This window comes from Schistocerca piceifrons, chromosome X, assembly GCF_021461385.2.
Source record: "Schistocerca piceifrons isolate TAMUIC-IGC-003096 chromosome X, iqSchPice1.1, whole genome shotgun sequence".
In the NCBI taxonomy this organism is placed as follows: Eukaryota; Metazoa; Arthropoda; class Insecta; order Orthoptera; family Acrididae; genus Schistocerca; species Schistocerca piceifrons.
In genome coordinates, this window is record NC_060149.1 from 254,339,398 (window position 1) to 254,364,681 (window position 25,284).

Sequence of the window (25,284 nt, forward strand, 5' to 3'; positions counted from 1 at the left end):
CTCTTGTATCGATCCTTGGACTCCTCGGTGCGAACAGCTGAACAGATAAGTCCAATGAGAGAAAACGCTGTTGAGCAAGCTTAGGCAGCGGCGGCGCCGTGTGGTCCAGTTAGGCGGACAAAGCTGCTCTGAACGGAAACGGGATCACAGCTGAAACTCGAATTCTTGCAAGAACGGAGATAACAGTTTTGATTTCACAGCACACAATTAGCCGTTCCATACAGTGACCCCTGCGCCAGGAAACGGGCGCACAAAAGAGCGCTTCCGGCGCGCCAAGGCCGCTGGCGGACTGGCGAGGGTGTGTGGCTGGCGGGGCGACCAGCGGCCAGTTCGTGCCTCAGTTCCAACATGAACGCATGAGTCCCGCTGCAGTACACCGCCCAAAATGAGAAGGAAACACTATCTACCCACCATGGTGCACGCTATATCTGTCATCACCGTTCTCAAAATGATGGCTAACGGTAAGTTCGACGCACATTCTAAAGTTCGCCGTCTATTTTATTTCTGTAATACACAATTTTTTGACTAACGAGTTGAATTACTGACAGTGACAGAGCAGCTTAACTTCGGAAGCCGATATACTTTTATACATAGCACAGAAATACCTATCGGGTCCGCCATTTACTTTCTTCCATCATAGCTGGCGTTGATTTCAATGCAGAATATTTTTTGGATGCAATCCAATGCGCTATACTTTTAGTCTGTTAACAGCTCGCTGCGTACTTCGCACATTCGCAAAAGCTAAAACAGTCCTTATGGGTGATCGGGTCAGGGAATATTCATCCAGCAACTTGCTGGAAATTCTCGTAGACTCTGATGCGTGTGACCAGTACCGACTGTGAAATAGTCACTATCGTACAAGAAGGGTTGGATTCACCAAACCGCCAAGCCGCTGGCTCTCCGGTGGGTCGACTCTGAGGGAAACGAGACTGCGCGGTAGAAAGAGCTCCACTTGGCACGTGATCTCTGCGAAATAAGGCAATGGCCGCAGCAGACACGTGACTCTGGGGCACGGCGCTCTTCCAGTAATCGCTGGAGTTTCGTCATTGGACTCTATCCGAAGTTTTTTTAACTAATCTTTCGTAACAGTTGTCATGAGAAGAACTATCCTAGAACGAAACGCTTAATGGATCAATCACATTCCCGTAATTCCAGTTGTTAGACTGCCGTATTTAACTGAGAGTGTGACTGGGCTGCCACTTCATCTTCTGTTTATAATCCAACGCTATTACTATTCACATAAGTACGATGATCGCAAGAAGTAAACGATGTTTACTAAGACTACATTTCATTGTTTGTCAAAAACGAAACGTGGAAAAAATCACAGACGACAAAATAAATCTGACATGCTTGAAACCGTATCATTAATGGTGCTATCTTCTCTCTATCTGAATTAGTTTAATTGAGTTAAGAAATGCCATTATTTTTTGCTAGAGCGCAGTAATTTTCAAAATTAAAGTATTTGAGAATGAAAGCATCGTATTCTTAGAGGGTTTGTATGAACCTATTGTGGCCATTTTCAATGTGGGTAGTGATACCACCATAGTGCACGCCATTGTCGATAAATGATCTACTAAGGTCGTTTTATGTTCTGTTTTTTTGATTAAAACTTGCGGTATATATGCTCGTAAACGTTAGGAATGTAAAACTTTCTTGTAGTTGCTGAAATTGTTAATTTGTCGTCCTTTTTAATACAATGTATCTACGATTGGCATCCTTCTAATAACCTTCTAAATTTTGATGCCTATCTACTGGCCTGCGTTGCTACTACTGCATAGTGCTTATCACTCTCCAGCAAAAAGCCGTCATTTGGTGTTTCTTTAATTTTAAATGTTAGTTGTTATACTGATTTTCTTCTTTTTCTGCTTTAGCGAGTAACAAGTTAATTTGCAACGTTACTATATATACATATATTGTGTAAGGATGGTACATGATGCCATGTTGCGTAATTTTTCTAATGTCGGCAGTCATATCACCCATGAATTATTGGTTCTAAACATCCCCGCGGTTTTAAAGTTTGTGTTCTTTTTTAAGGGAGTGGTAGGGAAATTTTTGATTTGTTCATTGCATCTCAGCGGTGTTGGTTGCATAAGCTTAGCATTTTTTGTTTACTGGTTGTGTGGAATATTGTTGTGAGTGTATCAGCTGAGCTTCTAATCTCGCGAGTTTCTTGTTACGACGTTCATTGTTTTTGCTATTTCAGATTCAGAAGATAACTAGAATCACAAACTCAAATATGTATTTGAAATTGTAGTTGTAATCTCTACATCACCTTGGTAAGATGTTTCTTTTTATAAACATGACACGTTTAGGTTGAAAAATACTGTTCCTGAGAAACTACTAAGGCGGTTTAGCATTTATATCGTGGCTTTTCTGGGCGGTAGTTTGCTATAACCACTCGATAAAGCAAATTCTATTTCGTTTACTATGCTGTATTATTTCGTCTGTTGTCTCCACTTGGTTTTTAATTGTTACGTCTGACAAGCATTGCAATACATTAGCAACAGTACTTTTTTGCACAAACAGTTAGTTTCTTTTAATTATTACTAGCTTTTGAGTGGTAGTAAACAATAGTAGCTTTTTCCGTGTGCATTAGTGTTTTATTCTCAATTTCTTCCTGTTTCTGTTTTTACCTGAACTATTCTCGCACGTGCACTGTAGGTTCACACCGTCATAAGCCCCATTGTCCCGCGATTCGAATACATCAAAAGATCTTGTTCAGTAGTGCGTTAGCAAAGAGTTTTGGAGTACTTCGTTTAGTACATGCTGTTAGTTCTTTAGATAATTCGGTCTGACTGCGAAAGTTGACAAGAAACTGTATTAGTTGTGAGTCGATACAGTGGGGGTGTGCCACAGTCCGAAAAGAACTGCGCTGGCCATGGTCGACAGGCATTAGCCTGCTTCTCTGGACTGTGGTGGCTCTTGGATCTTTGTGCAACGACTGCGGAACCTCAGATGTGTCCGGCGTCACCTTGGATCCTTGACGCGACAGCGTCTTTCTTGCGCTTCACCTTGCAGGTTCGTCTTCACCCGAAATTCAATAGCGGTTAGTGACTGGGTCGGAAATGTCCAACCAGGAGACGAGTGTGCATAATGGGCACACGGCTATAGATATAGGCGTTTTCACCATGCGTTAGGGGGTTGACTTGATAAGACGAATGACCCGTCACGAGTGGCTCCATAGTTATGACTACGGCCGATATTCCAGAAAGATCTGTACTTCCACAAAGGAAGGAACTGCTCAAATGTTACGCACATGATGTAACTCCTATGAAAAATAGCAGTCAGAATGGGAAGGAAGAAAAATACCGACTTCTTACGCCTACTGAGATTTCTCACTCGAGATAAGTAGTGGGCGACATTGGCAGCTGTCGAACACACTGAGTGCAGTCAGCAGCAATTCATTAATGTCAGCATCAATGATGATTTTGACTTTGGTTCTCAGGTAATCATTACAGCCTCCATTCAACGCCTGGCCCAAGTGGTGAAAATGTCTAATTTCTCTAGCGAGGTAGAACCACAGCTCTCGATTTTTAGCATCCTTCCGAGAACTGACAGCGATCCTTTGATTTGGGACCTACTGGAAGCATAAAATAGAGGCTCCGTCGAAAATGTGACGATTCAGTACGCAGGTTTTTTGCCCTTTGCTATCACATTTGGAACTAATAGGTCTCTCTGAATAGGTCAGGCGTGAATTATACTCCGGAAGTTGCTACTCGCTTAACGAAGTACGGGTCGCATGCATATAAATTTTTGTAGGTCAGTCAAACCCATTTTCCAGTCACAGTCTTCATCATCCACTAAGTAAGCGCGCACAATATGCTCGTCAGCACAAGTTCATATTTCTCCGGCGGGTATGTGGTAAAACTGAAATTAATTGAATTGCATAAACCACTTCTTTACCCGATGATCTAGCCGCGCGGTCTAGGGGCGCCTTGCCACGGTTCGCACAGCTGCCCCCGTCGGAAGTTCGAGTCCTCCATTGGGCATGGGTGTGTGTGTTGTCCTTAGCGTAAGTTAATTTAAGTAGTAAGACTAGGGACCGATGACCTCAGTAGTTTGGTCCCATAACAACACAAATTTCCATATTTCCCTATGATTCCTCTGTGAATATGGAACACATTCGCATATACGTTTATTGTCGCAAGCGTATTTGTACGAGGGCAGTTCAATAAGTAATGCAACACATTTTTTTTCTCGGCCAATTTTGGTTGAAAAAACCGGAAATTTCTTGTGGAATATTTTCAAACATTCCCGCTTCGTCTCGTATAGTTTCACTGACTTCCGACAGGTGGCAGCGCTGTACGGAGCTGTCAAAATGGCGTCTGTAACGGATGTGCGTTGCAAACAACGGGCAGTGATCGAGTTTCTTTTGGCGGAAAACCAGGGCATCTCAGATATTCATAGGTGCTTGCAGAATGTCTACGGTGATCTGGCAGTGGACAAAAGCACGGAGAGTCGTTGGGCAAAGCGTGTGTCATCATCACCTCAAGGTCAAGCATGACTGTCTGATCTCCCGCGTACGGGCCGGCCGTGCACAGTTGTGACTCCTGCAATGGCGGAGCGGGCGAACACACTCGTTCGAGATGATCGACGGATCACCATCAAACAACTCAGTGCTCAACTTGACATCTCTGTTGGTAGTGCTGTCACAATTGTTCACCAGTTGGGATATTCAAAGGTTTGTTCCCGCTGGCTCCCTCACTGTCTAACCAAACACCATAAAGAGCAAAGGAGAACCATCTGTGCGGAATTGCTTGTTCGTCATGTGGCTGAGCGTGACAATTTCTTGTCAAAGATTGTTACAGGCGATGAGACATGGGTTCATCACTTCGAACCTGAAACAAAACGGCAATCAATGGAGTGGCGCCACACCCACTCCCCTACCAAGAAAAAGTTTAAAGCCATACCCTCAGCCGGTAAAGTCATGGTTACAGTCTTCTGGGACGCTGAGGGGGTTATTCTGTTTGATGTCCTTCCCCATGGTCAAACGATCAACTCTGAAGTGTATTGTACTACTATTCAGAAATTGAAGAAACGACTTCAGCGTGTTCGTAGGCACAAAAATCTGAACGAACTTCTCCTTCTTCATGACAACGCAAGACCTCACACAAGTCTTCGCACCCGAGAGGAGCTCACAAAACTTCAGTGGACTGTTCTTCCTCATGCACCCTACAGCCCCGATCTCGCACCGTCGGATTTCCATATGTTTGGCCCAATGAAGGACGCAATCCGTGGGAGGCACTACGCGGATGATGAAGAAGTTATTGATGCAGTACGACATTGGCTCCGACATCGACCAGTGGAATGGTACCGTGCAGGCATACAGGCCCTCATTTCAAGGTGGCGTAAGGCCGTAGCATTGAATGGAGATTACGTTGAAAAATAGTGTTGTGTAGCTAAAAGATTGGGGAATAACCTGGTGTATTTCAATGCTGAATAAAACAACCCCTGTTTCAGAAAAAAAATGTGTTGCATTACTTATTGAACTGCCCTCGTACAATGGTCTGATTGTTAAATATACAATACGTATTGGCTGAATAGAACCTACTGTTATATTATACCACCTATGAAATTCGTTCGTTGGAGTGTGATTTGGTGGAAAATTGTTTCGATTATACGTCTCATGTTGCAGTGACTGTTGCTACCGCTGTCCCTTGCTCGTAAGAGGAAAGCGAAAACTTTAGACTGTGGCTGAATCTTCATATACATCTTGGCTAAGTAGAGCTCTTTGTCAAAGGGTACTCCAGACATAATATTTCAGCCACCCATTGCCTTTCACTTACAATGTTGCTAAAGAATAATAGGCCTCTCTGTAAATCAGCCATCGCGTTATAATTGCCTCCATTTGCTGTCGCCATTGCAAGATTTGTGTAATAACCATTTACTGTTATTACGATTTGCTTGGATCTGATTAATTCGCAATGCATTACCGACGATATCGAATGTATTCGGAAAACACACTTTGTCATATAACATACTAGCTAAATATTTCCAATTACCGTCAGAATATTGAGTCATAATACTGTCTCGACTGAAAACGGTGGTGCAACGTTCAAAGAGACAGAAGAAGTTCCGGATGTCCTTCAGAAAAGTATGATAGGTCCATTTATGTTTGTAATATGTGTTAATGACTTAGTGGAGAGTATTGTTTGCAGTCTCAGGCTTTTCGAAGATGATGTGGTTAGTTGTGAGGAATTGATATCGGAAAACAATTTTACTAACTTCCAATAGGATCTCGATAAAATATCAACCTAGTACACTCCACTGTAGATAAAGCAGATGTCAGGTATCGATTTACTGGTATGATACTGGAAAAACTTAAGTTTTCGTTACTTAATCAGTAGTAGTCGTTACTGAATAGAAGGTCGCGTTACGAAACGGGAGGCGAACTGAATCTGTGACCGGTTTTGATTGGATGGTTACGAACAGATCAATGACACGCGTCATTCCATTACACGTGTTCCAAGTAATACCCTGTGGTGCATTCTGTAACGGTAACAGGAAGTAACTTTACCACATGGTAACGACAGAAATGTCATGTAGTCATTCCTCAGATGTGTTCAGAAATTGCAAATGCATGGTGGATTATATGAACTGCAGAATTAACGTTATTTAGCTGCATTACACTGTTGAGTATGGTACATTAAAATGACAGGAAATAGCGCCTAATACTTTCAGTAGACCGAGAAGTTTGTTGTGGGTGCCCAAATAACGACTAGGACTAATGTCCTATTTGGAGTCTACGAAGTGATTTTCCGTTACCTAGCAACCTTAACATCTGTCAGTCTGGTCATAAACCAGAATTCGGCTACTCGTGCGGTGTGTTACATCTACATCTATACTCCGCGAGCCACCTTACGGTGTGTGGCGGAGGGTACTTATTGTACCACTATCTGATCCCCCCTTCCCTGTTCCATTCACGAATTGTGCGTGGGAAGAACGACTGCTTGTAAGTCTCCGTATTTGCTCTAATTTCTCGGATCTTTTCGTTGTGATCATTACGCGAGATATATGTGGGCGGTAGTAATATGTTGCCCATCTCTTCCCGGAATATGCTCTCTCGTAATTTCGATAATAAACCTCTCCGTATTGCGTAACGCCTTTCTTGAAGTGTCCGCCACTGGAGCTTGTTCAGCATCTCCGTAACGCTCTCGCGCTGACTAAATGTCCCCATGACGAATCGCGCTGCTTTTCGCTGGATCATGTCTATCTCTTCTATTAATCCAACCTGGTAAGGGTCCCATACTGATGAGCAATACTCAAGAATCGGACGAACAAGCGTTTTGTAAGCTACTTCTTTCGTCGATGAGTCACATTTTCTTAGAATTCTTCCTATGAATCTCAACCTGGCGCCTGCTTTTCCCACTATTTGTTTTATGTGATCATTCCACTTCAGATCGCTCCGGATAGTAACTCCTAAGTATTTTACGGTCGTTACCGCTTCCAATGATTTACCACCTATGGCATAATCGTACTGGAATGGATTTCTGCCCCTATGTATGCGCATTATATTACATTTATCTACGTTTAGGGAAAGCTGCCAGCTGTCGCACCATGCATTAATCCTCTGCAGGTCCTCCTGGAGTACGTACGAGTCTTCTGATGTTGCTACTTTCTTGTAGACAACCGTGTCATCTGCAAATAGCCTCACGGAGCTACCGATGTTGTCAACTAAGTCATTGATGTATATTGTAAACAATAAAGGTCCTATCACGCTTCCCTGCGGTACTCCCGAAATTACCTCTACATCTGCAGATTTTGAACCGTTAAGAATGACATGTTGTGTTCTTTCTTCTAGGAAATCCTGAATCCAATCACAAACCTGGTCCGATATTCCGTAAGCTCGTATTTTTTTCACTAAACGTAAGTGCGGAACCGTATCAAATGCCTTCCTGAAGTCCAGGAATACGGCATCAATCTGCTCGCCAGTGTCTACGGCACTGTGAATTTCTTGGGCAAATAGGGCGAGCTGAGTTTCACATGATCTCTGTTTGCGGAATCCATGTTGGTTATGATGAAGGAGATTTGTATTATCTAAGAACGTCATAATATGAGAACACAAAATATGTTCCATTATTCTACAACAGATTGACGTAAGCGAAATAGGCCTATAATTATTCGCATCTGATTTATGACCCTTCTTGAAAATGGGAACGACCTGCGCTTTCTTCCAGTCGCTAGGTACTTTACGTTCTTCCAGCGATCTACGATAAATTGCTGATAGAAAGGGGGCAAGTTCTTTAGCATAATCACTGTAGAATCTTAAGGGTATCTCGTCTGGTCCGGATGCTTTTCCGCTACTAAGTGATAGCAGTTGTTTTTCAATTCCGATATCGTTTATTTCAATATTTTCCATTTTGGCGTCCGTGCGACGGCTGAAGTCAGGGACCGTGTTACGATTTTCCGCAGTGAAACAGTTTCGGAACACTGAATTCAGTATTTCTGTCTTTCTTCGGTCGTCCTCTGTTTCGGTGCCATCGTGGTCAACGAGTGACTGAATAGGGGATTTAGATCCGCTTACCGATTTTACATATGACCAAAACTTTTTAGGGTTCTTGTTTAGATTGTTTGCCAATGTTTTATGTTCGAATTCGTTGAATGCTTCTCTCATTGCTCTCTTTACGCTCTTTTTCGCTTCGTTCAGCTTTTCCTTATCAGCTATGATTCGACTACTCTTAAACCTATGATGAAGCTTTCTTTGTTTCCGTAGTACCTTTCGTACATGATTGTTATACCACGGTGGATCTTTCCCCTCGCTTTGGACCTTAGTCGGTACGAACTTATCTAAGGCGTACTGGACGATGTTTCTGAATTTTTTCCATTTTTGTTCCACATCCTCTTCCTCAGAAATGAACGTTTGATGGTGGTCACTCAGATATTCTGCGATTTGTGCCCTATCACTCTTGTTAAGCAAATATATTTTCCTTCCTTTCTTGGCATTTCTTATTACACTTGTAGTCATTGATGCAACCACTGACTTATGATCACTGATACCCTCTTCTACATTCACGGAGTCGAAAAGTTCCGGTCTATTTGTTGCTATGAGGTCTAAAACGTTAGCTTCACGAGTTGGTTCTCTAACTATCTGCTCGAAGTAATTCTCGGACAAGACAGTCAGGATAATGTCACAAGAGTCTCTGTCCCTCGCTCCAGTTCTGATTGTGTGACTATCCCATTCTATACCTGGTAGATTGAAGTCTCCCCCTATTACAATAGTATGATCACGAAACTTCTTCACGACGTTCTGCAGGTTCTCTCTGAGACGCTCAACTACTACGGTTGCTGATGCAGGTGGTCTATAGAAGCATCCGACTATCATACCTGACCCACCTTTGATATTTAACTTAACCCAGATTATTTCACATTCGCATTCGCTAATAACTTCACTGGATATTATTGAATTCTTTACTGCTATAAATACTCCTCCACCATTGGCGTTTATCCTATCCTTGCGGTATATATTCCATTCTGTGTCTAGGATTTCGTTACTGTTCACTTCCGGTTTTAACCAACTTTCCGTTCCTAATACTATATGCGCACTATTTCCTTCAATAAGAGATACTAATTCAGGAACCTTGCCCTGGATACTCCTGCAGTTTACCAATATTACGTTGACTTTTCCTGTTTTTGGTCTCTGAGGACGGACGTTCTTTATCAACGATGATAATGTCCTCTCTGGTAAGCCGTCAGGTATTTTATCGTTTCGCCCAAGGGGGGGTCCCTCTAACCTAAAAAACCCCCGTGTGCACGCCACACGTACTCTGCTACCCTAGTAGCTGCTTCCGGTGTGTAGTGCACGCCTGACCTGTCTAGGGGGGCCCTACAGTTCTCCACCCAATAACGGAGGTCGATGAATTTGCAACCATTATAGTCGCAGAGTCGTCTGAGCCTCTGGTTTAGACCCTCCACACGGCTCCAAACCAGAGGACCGCGATCGACTCTGGGCACTATGCTGCAGATATTAAGCTCAGCTTGCACTCCGCGTGCAATGCTGGTTGTCTTCACCAAATCAGCCAGCCGCCGGAAGGAACCAAGGATGGCCTCAGAACCCAAGCGGCAGGCGTCATTCGTTCCGACATGTGCTACTATCTGCAGCCGGTCACACCCAGTGCGTTCAATAGCTGCCGGAAGGGCCTCCTCCACATTACGGACGAGACCCCCCAGCAAGCACACCGAGTGCACACTGGCATTCTTCCCCGACCTACCCGCTATTTTCCTAAGGGGCTCCATAACCCGCCTAACGTTGGAGCTCCCTATAACTAATAGGCCCGCCCTCTGTGACTGTCGGGACCTTGCCGGAGAATCGGCCACTGGCCCAACAGGCGAGGCATCCTGTGGTGGCTCGGAAACGATGTCATCACCACTAGGGAGCACCCCGTACCTGTTGGAAAGGGGTAAGGCAGCTGTCACGCGGCCAGATCCCACCTTCGCCTTTCGGCCAGGCACGCGCGAGCCCACCACTGTCCGCCATTCACCCTGGAGTGATGGCTGACCGGTAAGATGCTCACTGCCGGAAGACGCAGCGACATCAGGGGTTCCATGCGATTCCAAGGCCACCGAAGTAGGCATAGGTCTCACCACAGTTGCCCCAACGCCACTACGAGCCGACGCCTGCGCCTCGAGCTCGATGAGCCTAACAGACAAAGCCTCCACCTGCCCCCGAAGAGTGGCCAATTCTCCTTGCGTCCGCTCACAACAACCACAGTCCCTACACATGACTATGTTTACCCTACAAGCGAACGGTGTACTCGCCTTATTAGCAGCAGGAAATCGAAGTGCTCTCTCACTGACGGTCTAACCGACACTGAGCTGTTCTAACCAAACAAACAAAAGCCTGTACGATACGAGGGTCGATAGCAACGGCGATACTGTACACTACACTGTTATTAAAATAAAAGGTTGTGTCTAGTAGGCACTCAAACACGCAAGAAATTACAAAAATAAAATAGTAACTACCCAGATAACTGAAAATAAGTTGTACCTGTTTGAAGCTCGTAAAAATGTGTAACAAGCGAACGGTGTACTCGCCTTATTAGCAGCAGGAAATCGAAGTGCTCTCTCACTGACGGTCTAACCGAAGAAATAAGTGCACATTCAGCGCATTTAATGAAAGCGTATATACAGGGCGACTTCAGTAACTATTTTATTTATCTGCATGGATTTAAGTGGCTCGATGAGCGTTTGAAGGCTAAATATCTCTTGTCCTTACAGAACATGATGCACTAGTCAACGTTTAGTTATTGTGTTGTAGAGTGACGGTCTATTATACAGGCTGATATTTTCTACCGTGTACAAACTCTAGGGATTGATCGATGAGAGGATACGGAACAAAAAAGGTCTAATAAAATTATGTCCGAAAATGTAGAGACCGTTCGTTCAATCATACATTGTTACAGAGACTGTGGTCTGATATGCGCTGTACCATTCAGCCATAGTTGCAGTATGTGCTGAAAATGGTTCCATGTGCATGCGTGTACGCGCCGTATCATGTTCTGTCTCACACGTTCGCATCGGTCGGGATGCATCCAACAGTGTGCAAGGCAGCATGAATACGCTGTTCCAGTGTCTCCACACCTGGAAGAGGCTACGCGCACACGATACTTGTGAGATGACCCCACAACCAGAAATCGCACGGGTTGAGATCCGCTAAAGGAGCAGGCCATGCAACTGGACCCCCTCCTCCGCGCCATCGAGCAGGGAAGATACGATTGAGATGCGTCCGGATGTTAACGGCCAAGTGGGCTGGAGCACCATCATGTAGCAGCCACATAATTTTTCGAATCATCAATGGTACTTCTTCCAGCAGGGGAGACAAAGTCACCCACAAGAAACGCCGGTAGTTCCGGCCTGTTAGATGACGTGGAAGGAAGACTGTTCCCAAAATACAGTCGCCAATTATCCCGGCCCACACATTCCGGCTGCACCGATGCTGATGATTCGCTGTCACCATGCCATGAAGATTCTGCATACTATCCCACCGATGACTGTTATGAAAGCTGAAGATACCACTGCCCGTAAAGGTGGCCTCATTTGTGAATAGGATGTATGACACAAATCCCGGAATCGTGGTTGCCTGGTGAAGAAACCAGTGGCAAAACTGCTCCAGATGTGGAAGATCTGTCGCTAGTAAGCCCTGTACACGCTGTAAGTGATAAAGGCAATAACAATTTCTTTGGAGAATGTTCCAAACGATCATCTGGCTTACGCTTTACTGGCGGGCCATCTGCCTGGTACTGACACGGCGGTTGCCTTCCACATTGTTAATCACATTTTCCTCCAAGTCTGGTGTCCGAACTACGCGTACGTCCTTCATGATTTCCTGCTTCCTGAAACGACCCTGTCTCAGACAAACGGTGAAACACTGTTGCAAACATTGAATGCTGTGGTTATTGTCGCCGGGGATAGGTCTCCTGATAGAACCTTGCTGCCCGCCGCCATTTGTTATTTGCCTTTCCACAAGTAAACACCATGTCGGCAAGCTCTCGATTCGAATACGGAACCATTGTGTGCAACGCTGTATCAGATCCACTACAAGGTGAGTCAGCAACAGAAGTGAATGGCACACAACATTACCAGTTACTATGGAAGGAGGCGGCGCTAGGGCATGGGGTATGAGGAACGGTACCACCTACTAGGAGGGAGCCATGCATGCTGTAGCTGTGGCTGCATGGTACACGCGTATTAGACCGCAGTCTCTGTAACAAAGTATGATTGAATAAGTGGTCACTAGCATAGAAATCCTGCATTTCGGACATAAATTCCGTATTCTGTCATCGATCAATCCCTAAAGTTTGTACACGGTGGACAAAATCACCCTGTATTCTTCATCTATTTTTATCACATCGTGTTGCAAAAACATATATTTCTCTTACGCTCCTGAAACATGAATCCTATGCACATAATGAGTTAATTTAATATATAACTAAAATTTATTTATTTGCAGTTCAGTTACAATATGTTATCATGGTTCTAAAATAGACATTAAACAGTATACTATACAACACATACTATAATGAACCACAGAACTTGCTGTTGGTGCCTCAGCTATACAGATAGCTGTACTGTAGGTGCAACCACAATGTGGGGGTAACAGCTGAGAGGCCAGACAAACGTGTGGTTCCTGAAGAGGGGCAGCAGCCTTTTCAGTACTTACAGGGTCAACAGTCTGGATGATTAACTGATCTGACCTTGTAACATCAACCAAAACTGCCTTGCTGTGCTGTTACTGCAAAATACTGAAAGCAAGGGGAAACTACAGCCGTAATTTTTCCTGAGGGTATGCGTCTCTGCTGTACGGTTGAATGACGATGTCATCCTCTTGGGAAAATATTCCGGAGGTAAAATAGTCCCCAATTCGGATCTCCCGGCGGGGACTACTCAGGAAGATATCGTTATCAGGAGAAACGAAACTGACTTTCTACGGATCAGAGCGTGTAATGTCAGATCCATTAATCGGGCAGGTAGGTTAGAAAATTTAAAAACGGAAGTGGACAGGTTAAAGTTAGATATAGTGGGTGTTAGCGAAGTTCGGTGCCAGGTGTAACAGGACTTCTGGTCAGGTGAATACAGGGCTATAAATACAAAATCAAATGGAGGTAATGCGCGAGTAGGTTTAATAATGAATAAAAAAATAGGAATATGGGTAAGCTACTGCCAACATCATAGTGAACTCATTATCATAGCCAAGACAGACACGAAGCCCACACCCACAACAGTAGTACAAGTTTATATGCCAACTAGCTCCGCAGATGATGAAGAGAATGAATAAATGTATGAAGAAATAAAAGAAGCTATTCGGATTATTAAGGATACGAACATTTAATTGTGATAGGGCAATGGAATTTGATAGCAGGAAAAGGAAGAGAAGGGAAAATGGTAGGCGAATATGGACTGGGGGAAAGAAGTGAAAGAAGGAGCCGCCTGGTAGAATTTTTACAGAGAACAATTTCTCATAACAAACACTTGGTTTAAGAATCATGAAAAAAGGTTGTATACGTGGAAGAGATCTAGAGACACCGGAAGGTTTCACATTCATATATAATGGTAAGACAAAGAGTTCGGGACCAGATTTTAAATTTTAAGACATTTCCAGGGGCAGGTGCGGACTCTGACCGCAATTTATTGATTAAGAACAGTAGACTGAAGCTGAAGAAACTGCAGAAACGTAGGAATTTAAGGAGATGGAACCTGGTTAAACTGAAAGAACCAGAGATTTTAGAGAATTTCACAGGGAGCATTGGGGAATGATTGACAAGAACAGGGGAAGGGAACACAGTAGAAGAAGAATCAGGAGCTTTGAGAGATGAAATAGTGAAGGCAGCAGAGAATCAAATAAGTAAAAAGACAAAGTCTGGTAGAAATCCTTATATAACACAGGACATATTGAAGTTAACCGATCAAAGTAGAAAATATGAAAATGTAGTAAATGGAGCAAGCGAAAGAGAATACAAACGTCTAAAAATGAAACTGACAGGAAGTGCAATATGACTGAGCAGGAATGGCTAGAGGACAAATGTAAGGATTTGGAAGCATATATCGCTAGTGGAAAGATAGATGCCGCCAACAGGAGAATGAAAGAGTCCTTTTGAGAAAAGAGAACCACCTGTATGAATATCAAGAGGTCAGACGGAAAACCAGCCCTAGGTAAAGATGGGAAAGCAGAAAAGTGGAAGGAGTATATAGAGGGTCAATATGTACTTATATTATGGAAATGGAAGAGGACGTAGATAAAGAAGAGATGGAAGATATGATACTTCATAAATAATTTGACACAGCACTCAAAGTCTTAAGTTGAAGGAAGCCCCCGGGAGTAGACACTATTCTCTTAGAACTATTGACAGTCTTGTCAGATCTGCGCGGAGTGACCGCGCGGTTTGAGGCGCCATGTCACAGATGGCGTGGCCCTTCCCACCGGAGGTTCGAGTCCTCCCTCGAGCATGAGTGCGTGTGTTGTTCTTAGCATAAATTGGTTTAAGTAGTGTGTAAGTTTAGGGACCGATGACCTCAGCAGTTTGGTCCCTTAGGAATTCACACACACACACACACACACACACACACACACACACACACACACGCACGCACTCAGACACACACACACACATAGCCTTGGGAGAGCCATCCATGACAAAACTCTTCCATTTGGTAACTACATGTATGAGACAGGCGAAATACCCTCAGACTTCAAGAAAAATATAGTAATTCCAGTTCCAAAGAAAGCAAGTGCTGACAGGTGTGAAAATTACCGAACTATCAGTTAAATAATTGACGATTGCAAAATAATAACACGAATACTTTGCAGAAGAATGGAAAAACTGGTAGAAGCCTACCTAGAGAAGATTAATTTGGATTGCGGAGAAATGTAGGAACACGCGAGGCAATACTGACCCTACGATTTCTCACAGAAGATAGGTTAAGGAAAGGCAAATCTTCGTTAACAGCATTTGTAGACTTAGAGAAAGCTTTTGATAGTATTGACTGGAATACTCTCTTTCTAATTCCGAAGGTGGCGGGAGTAAAATACAGGGAGCGATGGCTATTTACAATTTTCGCAGAAACCAGATGGCAGTTATAAGAGACGAGGGGCGTGCAATGAAAGAAGTGATCGAAATGCGAGTGAGACAGGCTTGTAATCTATCCCCGATGTTCGTTGAGCAAGCAGTAAAGGAAACAAAAATAAAATTTGGAGTAGGAATAAAAGTCCAGGAAGAAGAAATAAAAACTTTGAGGTTCGCTGATGATAATTTAATTCTGTCAGACACAGCACGGGACTTGGAAGAGCACTTTAACGGAATGGACAATGTCTTGAAAGGAACATATAAGATGAACATCAACAAAAGCGTACCGAGGATAATGGAATGTAGTCGAATTAAATAAGGTAAAGCTGAGGGAATTAGATAAGGAAATGAACACTTAAAGTAGTAGATGAGTTTTGCTATTCGGGCAGCAAACTAACTGATGATGGTCGAAGTAGAGAGGATATAAAACGTAGACTGCCAATGGCAACAAAAGTGTTTCTGAAGAGTATAGATTTAAGTGGCACGAAGTCTCTTCTGAAACTATTTGCACTGAGTGTAGGCATGTATGGAAGTGAAACATGGACGATAAACAATTTAGACAAGAAGAGAATAGAAGCTTCTGAAATGTGGTGTTACAGAAGAATGATAAGTATTAGGTGGGTAGATCACGCAGCTAATGAGGACGTACTGAATAGAACGGGGGAGAAAAGAAATTTCGGACACAACCTGACTAGAAGAAGGGAACGGTTGGTAGGACACATTCTGAGGCATCAAGGGAGCACCAATTTAGTACTGGAGGGAAGCGTGAGGTGTAAAAATCGTAGAGGGAGAACAAGAGATGAATACAGTAAGTAGATTCAGAAGGATGTAGATTAAGTAACTACTCGGACACGAAGAGGCTTGCACAGGATAGAGTAGCATGTAGAGATGCATCAAACCAATCTTCGGAATGAAGACCACAACAACAATAACATTTGAATAAAATTTAAGCTGTCTTACTATGTTTTATCATTATGCTTTTTACGAAGAAAAGTAAAATAGGTAGGAGGGAAAGAAACGTGAAAAAAAGGAAGAGAAAGAGAGGAGAGAAGAATGATTGCACGTTAAGAAAAGGAATATGTGTACTTCCTAGTGATATTTGTGACTGGATTAAGGGTTTCTTGGTAGGGAGGACGCAGCATGTTATCTTCGATATTAATTTCAGGAGTGCCCCAGGGAAGTGCTTTTGGACTTTTGCTGTTCACGTTTATTATTGACCTTGCAGATAGTGTTAATAGTAACAGTAATTTTTCACAGATATTGTAGTTATCTGTAATGAAGTACTGCTTGGAAAAAACTCCACAAATGTTCAGTTAGATCTTGACAAGAATCCGAAGTGGTGCAAAGATTGGCAATTTGCTTTAAATGTTCAGGAATCAAAATTTTTCATTTCACAAAACGAATAAGGTAGTATTCTTTAACTACAATATCAATGAGTCACAGTTAGAACCACTAAACTCATACAAATACTTGGGTGTAGCTATTAGTAGGTATATGAAATGGAACGATGATATAAGATCAGTCGTTGGTAAAATAGGTGGCAGACTTCGGTTCATTGGTAGAATACTGTACTACCAAATAAGATTAACAGGAGATATTGAAACTATACAAAGAAGGGTAGTACGAATGGTCTCATATTTGTTTGACCCACTGGAGAGCGTCACGGAGGTGCTGAAAGAACTGAAGTGGAAGACGCTTGAAGATGACGTAAACCATACCGTGAACGTTTACTCTTTTGTTCAGATTTTCGTTGGTTGGTTCTACCTTTTTCTTTCTTGTTATAGAGTGACAAGCCTGTTTTTGTTTAATAAGGATTTGTTCACATCATCCAGATTTTGTAGAAATTTTATGCCTGTTATCTTTCTGCCAGTAATATCTTCAGTAAATTACCACCAAACCATCTACTTCAGTTACAATTCTTAAATCTTAAAATTTTCTTTGAGTTATCTCTTGTTATATCGTTTAAGTATTTCTATTCATTTCCAATTGCAGTAACTGAAGAGCTATTTGCCTTTATTTACAAAATCCTCTACGAATTCCTGACATATTATGAGGTCTGTGAGTTTTGATGTATTTGGGTGTGTGTGTGCACGTTCTGCCACTGCCTTTTACATGAACATTTTAGTTAAGAAGAAGTTTGAGTGACAGTCCACTCCTGACAAAAGCTATGCTTGTTTTGTGATTTCTCTGGAATATATGATCAATTTGATTTTGTGTAATGCTATCTGCAGAGACCCATGTAAGTTCGTGTATATTTGTGTGGGGAATTAATTATATATAATTACAGTATTCCTTGTAACAAAGTCTAGGACTTTGATTGCATTATTTTTTATATTTACATAAACTATGTTCCCAAACTGCTGTTATAAAACAAAATTTGTGACCTATTTTTGCATTTAAATCACCAATAAGCATCTTAATACTTAGGAAAAGTGCCATAAGTATCTTGATGCCTTTCATCAAATTAGTCTTTAGTTTCGTCTTGTTTTGCTTCTATAGGTACACATACATTGATGATAATTGTAGATATCTACATTCAGTTATGAGCTGGCCAATCCTCTCATTTCTTGCCTGCAGTTTGTTAACAGTGGGGATGATACTGCAGTTCGCTATGAAACCAGTTCCAAATTCATATTTTCCAGAGATATTTACACAATAAAGTATTGTGGTGTTATCTTTTGACGCGGTAGCTTCATTCTTGTTCCATTCATTTTGTATCTAAAGACTTCTTCAATTACAAAGGATATTGTGCTAGGTTTATAAGGGTTACTTACATTCCATGGACTCAAAAAAATGATCTCAATGGGACGATCGTCACATTTCTAATGTATAGCTGAATTGTTTATAAGGTTAACAATTGATTTTGTTTGTAAAATGATTTCGTGGTCAGTTCGTTAGTCTATGCACAACTGCTAACCTGAAAGATCAAGTGATTTGTCTTTGAAGTTATATTCCTGTAGTCTTTGAAGATCAGTTGCTCACTGGAATTAGAACTTTTTAAAAAAGCATTTTGACCCACCAGCTGTATATATCACATTTATTCTAACCCAGTTTCAGTTTTAGAACCATCAACACAGGAAAATTTGTACACTGATGAATTAGAAATTAATTAAATTGAAACAGGATGCAGCTGCAAGTATACTATAAACATGCTCTTTAATAGCATGCATAAACGCAGTAACCTTAAGAACAGTTTGAATCAAAAAAAATGGTGTATAGTATATATGTGCATGTTGTTGTTGTTGTTGTTGTTGTGGTCTTCAGTTCTGAGACTGGTTTGATGCAGCTCTCCATGCTACTCTATCCTGTGCAAGCTTTTTCATCTCCCAGTACCTACTGCAACCTACATCCTTCTGAATCTGCTTAGTGTATTCATCTCTTGGTCTCCCTCTACGATTTTTACCCTCCACGCTGCCCTCCAATACTAAATTGGTGATCCCTTGATGCCTCAGAACATGTCCTACCAACCGATCCCTTCTTCTGGTCAAGTTGTGCCACAAACTTCTCTTCTCCCCAATCCTATTCAATACTTCCTCATTAGTTATGTGATCTACCCATCTAATCTTCAGCATTCTTCTGTAGCACCACATTTCGAAAGCTTCTATTCTCTTCTTGTCCAAACTATTTATCGTCCATGTTTCACTTCCATACATGGCTACACTCCATACGAATACTTTCAGAAATGACTTCCTGACACTTAAATCTATACTGGATGTTAACAAATTTCTCTTCTTCAGAAACGCTTTCCTTGCCATTGCCAGCCTACATTTTATATCCTCTCTACTTCGACCATCATCAGTTAGTTTGCTCCCCAAATAGCAAAACTCCTTTACTACTTTAAGTGCCTCATTTCCTAATCTAATTCCCTCAGCATCACCCGACTTAATTAGACTACATTCCATTATCCTTGTTTTGCTTTTGTTGATGTTCATCTTATATCCTCCTTTCAAGACACTGTCCATTCCATTCAACTGCTCTTCCAAGTCCTTTGCTGTCTCTGACAGAATTACAATGTCATCGGCGAACCTCAAAGTTTTTATTTCTTCTCCATGAATTTTAATACCTACTCCGAATTTTTCTTTTGTTTCCTTTACTGCTTGCTCAATATACAGATTGAACAACATCGGGGAGAGGCTACAACCCTGTCTTACTCCCTTCCCAACCACTGCTTCCCTTTCATGTCCCTCGACTCTTATAACTGCCATCTGGTTTCTGTACAAATTGTAAATAGCCTTTCGCTCCCTGTATTTTACCCCTGCCACCTTTAGAATTTGAAAGAGAGTATTCCAGTCAACATTGTCAAAAGCTTTCTCTAAGTCTACAAATGCTAGAAACGTAGGTTTGCCTTTCCTTAATCTTTCTTCTAAGATAAGTCGTAAGGTCAGTATTGCCTCACGTGTTCCAGTGTTTCTACGGAATCCAAACTGATCTTCCCCGAGGTTGGCTTCTACTAGTTTTTCCATTCGTCTGTAAAGAATTCGTGTTAGTATTTTGCAGCTGTGACTTATTAAGCTGATAGTTCGGTAATTTTCACATCTGTCAACACCTGCTTTCTTTGGGATTGGAATTATTATATTCTTCTTGAAGTCTGAGGGTATTTCGCCTGTTTCATACATCTTGCTCACCAGATGGTAGAGTTTTGTCAGGACTGGCTATCCCACGGCCGTCAGTAGTTCCAATGGAATATTGTCTACTCCGGGAGCCTTGTTTCGACTCAGGTCTTTCAGTGCTCTGTCAAACTCTTCACGCAGTATCATATCTCCCATTTCATCTTCATCTACATCCTCTTCCATTTCCATAATATTTTCCTCAAGTACATCGCCCTTGTATAGACCCTCTATATACTCCTTCCACCTTTCTGCTTTCCCTTCTTTGCTTAGAACTGGGTTTCCATCTGAGCTGTTGATATTCATACAAGTCGTTCTCTTATCTCCAAAGGTCTCTTTAATTTTCCTGTAGGCGGTATCTATCTTACCCCTAGTGAGATAGGCCTCTACATCCTTACATTTGTCCTCTAGCCATCCCTGCTTAGCCATTTTGCACTTCCTGTCGATCTCATTTTTGAGACGTTTGTATTCCTTTTTGCCTGTTTCACTTACTGCATTTTTATATTTTCTCCTTTCATCAATTAAATTCAATATTTCTTCTGTTACCCAAGGATTTCTACTAGCCCTCGTCTTTTTACCTACTTGATCCTCTGCTGCCTTCACTACTTCATCCCTCAAAGCTACCCATTCTTCTTCTACTGTATTTATTTCCCCCATTCCTGTCAGTTGCTCCCTTATGCTCTCCCTGAATCTCTGTACAACCTCTGGTTCTTTTAGTTTATCCAGGTCCCATCTCCTTAAATTCCCACCTTTTTGCAGTTTCTTCAGTTTTAATCTACAGGTCATAACCAATAGATTGTGGTCAGAGTCCACATCTGCCCCTGGAAATGTCTTACAATTTAAAACCTGGTTCCTAAATCTCTGTCTTACCATTATATAATCTATCTGATACCTTTTAGTATCGCCAGGGTTCTTCCATGTATACAACCTTCTTTCATGATTCTTAAACCAAGTGTTAGATATGATTATGTTGTGCTCTGTGCAAAATTCGACCAGGCGGCTTCCTCTTTCATTTCTGTCCCCCAATCCATATTCACCTACTATGTTTCCTTCTCTCCCTTTTCCTACACTCGAATTCCAGTCACCCATGACTATTATATTTTCGTCTCCCTTCACAATCTGAATAATTTCTTTTATTTCATCATACATTTCTTCAATTTCTTCGTCATCTGCAGAGCTAGTTGGCATATAAACTTGTACTACTGTAGTAGGCGTGGGCTTCGTATCTATCTTGGCCACAATAATGCGTTCACTATGCTGTTTGTAGTAGCTTACCCGCATTCCTATTTTCCTATTCATTATTAAACCTACTCCTGCATTACCCCTATTTGTTTTTGTGTTTATAACCCTGTAGTCACCTGACCAGAAGTCTTGTTCCTCCTGCCACCGAACTTCACTAATTCCCACTATGTCTAACTTCAACCTATCCATTTCCCTTTTTAAATTTTCTAACCTACCTGCCCGATTAAGGGATCTGACATTCCACGCTCCGATCCGTAGAACGCCAGTTTTCTTTCTCCTGATAACGACATCCTCTTGAGTAGTCCCCGCCCGGAGATCCGAATGGGGGACTATTTTACCTCCGGAATATTTTACCCAAGAGGACGCGATCATCATGTAATCATACAGTAAAGCTGCATGCCCTCGGGAAAAATTACGGCTGTAGTTTCCCCTTGCTTTCAGCCGTTCGCAGTACCAGCACAGCAAGGCCGTTTTGGTTATTGTTACAAGGCCAGATCAGTCAATCATCCAGACTGTTGCCCTTGCAACTACTGAAAAGGCTGCTGCCCCTCTTCAGGAACCACACGTTTGTCTGGCCTCTCAACAGATACCCCTCCGTTGTGGTTGCACCTACGGTACGGCTATCTGTATCGCTGAGGCACGCAAGCCTCCCCACCAACGGCAAGGTCCATGGTTCATTGGGGGGGATATATGTGCATACTATACTGTATTGTATTCTTATGGCTTATAGCACTGGACATGCAGCTGTATATTATTTGAATGTAACGTATTTTTGATCCATCGATGTACAGCTTCTGCTCCATGATGATGGTTGCTAAGACTGAAACCAGTTGGGAATAAAGGTGTATACATAGGTCTGGTGGCTCAAAATGCTTTTCTTCAAATTTCCCACTGGAAGGCTTCAGCTGCTGTCTTTCGCCCACACCAGTTATTTCAGTTTTCTGCTAAACAGCAAAACTATTGAGCCACAATGGGAAGGCACACAATGAGAGAGCAACAGCTCTACAGGGGATAAGTCACAACAATGAATAAAATACAGGGACAAAAATGCTGTATTATCAAGGGTGCAGAATATGCGATGCATCATCACTGTACTGGAAATCATAATCATAGTAAATAACCAAAGTTAACGAATACTGAAACAGAGTAATGATAAGGAGTATTTGACTGGCATGCTATATCATGTGACTAAAAGTGATGAGATGGACATTTGCAATTGCAACTTCAGTTCATATTTAGCTGCTAGTGGCGCTAATACGAACTCTCACTTATCCAAGTCTACTTCCCATCAAGAGAATTGAGGCTTAGAGAAATGGGTCGTCCATTCATCACTGACAGCTGCAACAAAGGAATTCAGTATATTTACAACGACATTCAAATCAGAATTCTAAGTTGTGTAAACCCTAAAATTAATGAACTCTTACTTTTAGATTCATACCAGTATTAATTTCCGATATTCGATGTTGGTAGGTAACAGTAAAGTGCTCACAATATTAGGTTTTTTTTTCATGTCACTAGCATGTAGAGCAGCAAAACCCCCTGAGTGTCTTGTGGGCCAAGCAGAACCGCATTGTAAATCCTTCTGCGTACACAACACTGCCCTTGGTATATCATCCACAATATTTTCTTCAAAGTAATACGCTTCCATTGGAGAACGACATGTGGACCAGGATTTACTACAGCAAAATAAGAGGGGTATATTTTAAATAAGATCCATTTGTGAATGAGAGTGAGTCTGACATGTCACTGTTGCAGTGGGCAAATGCAACTGCTCCCAGAATGCTTTGCGCGTGTTTAGATGTCCTGTCAGCCGTATCGTCTGCCTGTCTGCTGAGATGTAGAAATTTATAATTCCGAATACCACTGAGTAGCTCGCTTACTGTGAAATAATATCTGTAGTTCCATTCATTAGTGGAAAAAACTTAGCACCAACGCAAATTCACCGTCAATTTTGTGAAGTTTACGGTGACAATGTTGTGAGTGACAGTAAAGTTGGAAAGTCGGTGAGAATACTCAAGGACAGGCGGATTAATGGGCATGAGGTTGACCTTTTCCTATTTCTGATGATTTGCTTCCTGATGTGAAAACCAAAATTCGAGAGGATTAGTGAGTCACGATTTCGAATTTGCCAATTTAATTTCCACAGATTTCAAGGTTCGTTCTATAAAACATTGTTTCTAGAAACTGAGTTACCAAAATTATGTTCTTGACGGATTTCAAGCTTGTTTTCTGATGATCACAAAACAAACAAGGGAAGCTGTGCTTTATCATTTTTGACTCAGTCCCATCAGGAAAGAGATGAACTTTTGGCCCACATCTTTAGAGGATCTGAAACTTGAGTGTCTCACATGACTTCTGAGACCAAGCAACAGCCAATGAAATAGCGACATACATCGTCACCAATCAGAGTGAAACCCAAAGAGACAACCTAAGAATGAAAGATCACAACAAATGTCTTTTGGGACAGGCTAGGGAATTTGTTAGTGAAATTTACGCTGAAGGGTACAACAATCAATTATGATGCATATTAGATGACCTAAGAAAATTCTGGCGTGCCATAAAAAACACGCAACATGGCTGACTGTTTTCCGATGTGATGTTGCTCTGCAGCAATGCGAGGCACAAAAAACAAGGTCTACTCATGTCTTTTGGAGGGGAACAATTGGATCATCCACCTTGCAACCCAGATATTGCACCCAGTGATCTTCAATTGTTTCAGTACTTAAAGGAGTTAATTAGTGGTCAATGGAACAAAGATGATGAAGGAGTGACAATTTCAGACATAGACTGGGTTCTTTCAAAGGTGGAAGATTTTTTTGACATCAGAATTCAGAAATTTGTTGAGTGGTATAACAGATTTGAACAACAATTGAAATTACGTGAAATGCATACTGTTGTAATAAGATCCACCAAATGTGTCTTTTTGTGTTGTATGTGCTACTAATGGTTTCGAACAGTGGCTCAGTTTCAAGTTGTATCTAAATACAATCAAGATATCACCAACAGATAACCATACAATTTTTGGTTGTGTTACAACTCTTTACTTATGTTATAAGATCTTAAATTTCATTTTTCAAATATGATCTACTTTTGTTTTGAAATATTTGTGCATCGTTGTTACAACATAGATGTATCAAAGATAAAGTTTGTTATTAAATTCATATTTTTGAAAAAATTCAATTTATATTACATGTAAAATTTAGGACTGTCTATTGTTCTGAATTATTTATGACCAATAAGAGGTTTGTCGAAGTTCTCAATATATCTTTTATTCCTAAATTCTGTTTCTTTATTTAAAACATTATTCATATCTTTGCCAACTGTGTGTAAATTTCTATTTCCTCTAAGATGTTCATCTTTTTTCTAGTCTATGAAGAATATAAAGATTAGTGTTTATCTCTGCTAAAGACTGTCAATCTTGTTGAAGATTCACACTAAATGTGGAGAGGTTGCTTTCACTTTTCTTTACATTTTCTTATTATACTGCAGTAAATTTTCATCATGTTTGTCTGAGCTAGAACATCTCACAGTTGTTAATTTAATGTTATATATTCCTAAGTAATGCTTTTTGTCTTTGTCTGTTCTATGTTTTACCTTCACTCGTAGTTTATTCTCTGTGTGATAGCTAATTTTAACACTAGTATTAAGAAATGTGTTACGTAATATTGTCAAATATTTTCCATATATGGTAACATAACGAATATTTGTTTCTTTTTTCTTTCTCCTTTTGTTAATGTTATTTGTTAATTTTTGTTTGAAAATTTGACCCAAATTTTCTTTCTGTATATTTTATCACCTTTGTTAGGACTGCAGTCATGATCTGTGGGTCCAGTTGTAATTGTACACTATGCTGTCTTTATGTCTTCTTTGGTGAAGCA

At 41.5% G+C, this 25,284-nt stretch overlaps 1 protein-coding gene across 1 annotated transcript in view; it reads left to right on the top strand.

Moving 5' to 3' along the window:
* Positions 1–336: 336 nt before the first annotated feature.
* Positions 337–25,284, top strand: part of LOC124722012 — a 190,930-nt gene continuing 165,982 nt past the window's right edge. The window contains exon 1 of the mRNA XM_047247189.1: positions 337–461. Within this exon, the coding sequence (XP_047103145.1) occupies positions 386–461 (76 nt within the window). The 5' untranslated portion in view covers positions 337–385. The remainder of the gene's footprint in view (positions 462–25,284) is intronic.